Here is a 3134-nt window from a genome sequence, read left to right on the forward strand (position 1 = left end):
TTCCTTTTTTCCCCTCCCACGATTTATGCTGTGAGTTTGTTAGGGAAAACAACACAGTTTAGTGAAATAATTAGGCGTGTTTTGTGTCAGTCCATTAGAACTTGAGAGCAGCATAAGAACTATTTCAAAATGTTTTCTACATGCAAAAGCTTATTTTAGAATGTGTTCCGATTAAATCTAGGCTTGATCAGGTCACATGATGTGCTTAATATGTACATTCTTGACAAAGAATATCTGATTTTGAGGGTGAACTGAAGATGAGAAAGTAAATGCCATATCTATCTCTGCCACTGTGCACTGAGAGTGATTTTGAAGCTATTTTGGGATATGCTTTTGGAGGCCCTTCTGTAGCTTTTTATAGTAGATACAGAGCTGCTACTACTTTGTGTAACTGGTGAGTAGTGGATTGGGACTCTTGGGCCCTGGCTTTCTTTTTTTTCTAGTCAACCAATTTATGGCTTTCTAAAGACGCAAAGATCTGGGGTAAAATTAAAGGATGGAGGTGAGGAGAGGCCAGAATTCAAGGAATTTTACCATCCAGTTATTTTCTCATTCTTCTACTCCTGCTGTTCATCCCTAATATCTTAACTTTTTCCTAAAAAATGAAGACCAGCCTCTTTTGTTCTGGTCACAATGTTAAAGGACTTCCCAAGGTCAGAGGCTTCATTATTGCCTCTTGAGCTTTTTAATGCTCTAAAAATGTTTTAGTTTGAACCTAAAGAATATGTCAGTTTCTCACTTGCTCTTATATTACCATGCTCAAAACAAAAAACTAGTCTTAAAATACCAGAGACAGTACCTAAAATGGCCATGGGTTTAATTAACACATTTTGGGGAAGCATTTGATTTGTATTTACATCTTATGACTATTTCAGTATATTACTGTGCTGAGAGAGAAGTTGTTTGTTGTTGTTATTGTTGTTTTTAACATACGCCCTGTAGCTTGTGGAATGAAACAGTTTAAGATGTATTATTTTTCTTAGGTGAAGGCAGTGTAAATAAAATATTCTCATTTATTGTTTTTCATACCTAAAAGCTTATTTAAGTATGATTATTTTTCTGGTTAAAAATAAATATAAGTAGAAATTAGACTATTTTTCCCCATACTTGAGTGGCTCCTTTTGTTTTCCTTCCATAATGTGCACATCCTGCCTTGAAAATAACCCTGCTTTAATGATGTTAACGATGAAATTCTGATAGTTTATTTTCCTCTCTTTATAACATCAAAGAGATTCAGAATTCAGTAAATATTAATTGAATTATCTATTGTACCAGGCAGTGATCTAAATGCTGAGGATATAGCAGTCCATAAAACAGACTCAAATCCGTCCTCTCATGGAGCTTAAATTCTGAACAAAATAAGTAGAAATGAGATTTGTTAGTAGTGCTGTGGAGATAAATCTGGGGAGTGGGGATAGTGAGTGTACAGGATAGGGTGGAATGGGGTTTGCAATTTCAGTTATGAGGGCTTCACTGAGAAAACATGAAGATCTTAGGAGCTTAGGGAACCAGCCATATGGATATTTTGGGGAAGAAGGGCAAGTGCAAAGCCTTTGAGGTGAGAGGATGCCTGGCAGGTTAAAGAACTACAAGGAAGCTAATTTTTGTCTGGAACAGAGAAGGTAGGGGATGGAGGGAGAATAGCTGAAGATGAGTCAGAGAGGTGGGTGGAGTGAGGGCATCATATAGAGCCTCTTTTGGGGGCCCATTACAACGACTATGACTTTTTTTTTTTTTTTTTTTTGAGACGGAGTTTCGGTCTTGTTACCCACGCTAGAGTGCAATGACATGATCTGTGCTCACCGCAACCTCCGCCTCTCCAGTTCAAGCGATTATCCTGCCTCAGCCTCCCGAGTAGCTGGGATTATGGGCATGCGCCACCACGCCTAGCTAATTTTGTATTTTCGTATTTTTATTAGAGATGAGATTTCTCCATGTTGATCAGACTGGTCTCGAACTCCTGACCTGAGGCGATCCACCCGCCTCAGTCTCCCAAATTGCTGGGATTACAGGTGTGAGCCACCGCACCGGCTCAGGACTATGACTTAAAGGGTCTGTGGGTAACAGACCTGCGAGGGAGGTAGTGAGGTCAGAAGCAGGAAGAATAGGTTAGGAGGGTGTTGTAGTATGCCAGGTGAGAGCTGATGGTTGCTTGGATCAGAGGTTGTAGCAGTGGAAGGGTGAGAAACAGTCCAATCATGAGTAGAATTTGAGGTATTAAAAAAAAAAAAAAAATTGCCAATCAGGCTAGATGTGTGTGGCATATGAAGGAAAAGGTGGATCATTTGGAAAGATGAGTTTGCCAATAACTGACATGGGGAAGTCTTTATGGGAGGAGCAAAGGTTGTGGGTAGGGAGATCATGTTAAGTTTGGGATGCTTATTAGACATTCAAGAGCATATATCGAGCAGGGAGTTACAGAGGCAAGAGGCACGATCAGGGGAGAGGTCTGGGCTGGATATGAATTAGGGGAGGCTTCAGCTTAAAGAGTCTATTTAGTGTTTAAATTCATTGCATTACATGAGATCACTGTGGAAATGTATAAACAGAGAGGAAGCCCTAGGACAGAGCCCCAGTGCACTTCAATGTTGCCACGGTGGGAGCTAGGAAGAAACCAACAAGAAAACTAAAGGAAGCTGCTGCCAGACAAGGAGGAAGACAGCCATGAGAATGTGGTGATAGGAAATTAGATAAAGCTTTGCAAAGAGGAAGGAGACCAGCTGGATAAGATGTTGCATTTAGGTCAAGTAAGATAAAGATTAAGCACTGGACATTTGATTTAACCTTGTGGAAATCATTGGTGACGTTAACAAACAAGTTAGTGATAACTACAGCTTGATTGAAGGGTGTGTTCAAGACAGAAGAGGAGGAGAGAAATTGGAGATGAGCAATTACAGATCTCTTCAAAGAGGAGCAAAGCAAGGGGCAGTAGCAGTAGCTGTTTGGGCGAGTGGGGGTACGTTTAGTTTTCTCCTTTTATGGGAACATAACAGCAAGTTTGTGTAGTTTGGGGAAAGATCCAGTAAAGAAGGGAAAACTGGGCTGGGCGCGGTGGCTCACGCCTGTAATCCCAGCACTTTGGGAGGCCGAGACGGGTGGATCACGAGGTCAGGAGATCGAGACCATCCTGGCTA

At 41.0% G+C, this 3134-nt stretch overlaps 1 protein-coding gene across 1 annotated transcript in view; it reads left to right on the plus strand.

The window, feature by feature from the left end:
• Nucleotides 1–1457: 1457 nt before the first annotated feature.
• UBE2N (ubiquitin-conjugating enzyme E2N) overlaps nt 1458–3134 on the plus strand; it is a 5422-nt gene continuing 3745 nt past the window's right edge. Inside the window, exon 1 of the mRNA XM_011993173.1 lies at nt 1458–1558. Coding sequence (XP_011848563.1) covers nt 1517–1558 — 42 coding nt within the window. The 5' untranslated portion in view covers nt 1458–1516. The remainder of the gene's footprint in view (nt 1559–3134) is intronic.

The sequence above is a fragment of the Mandrillus leucophaeus genome, unplaced genomic scaffold, assembly GCF_000951045.1.
Source record: "Mandrillus leucophaeus isolate KB7577 unplaced genomic scaffold, Mleu.le_1.0 Scaffold427, whole genome shotgun sequence".
Lineage (NCBI taxonomy): Eukaryota > Metazoa > Chordata > Mammalia > Primates > Cercopithecidae > Mandrillus > Mandrillus leucophaeus.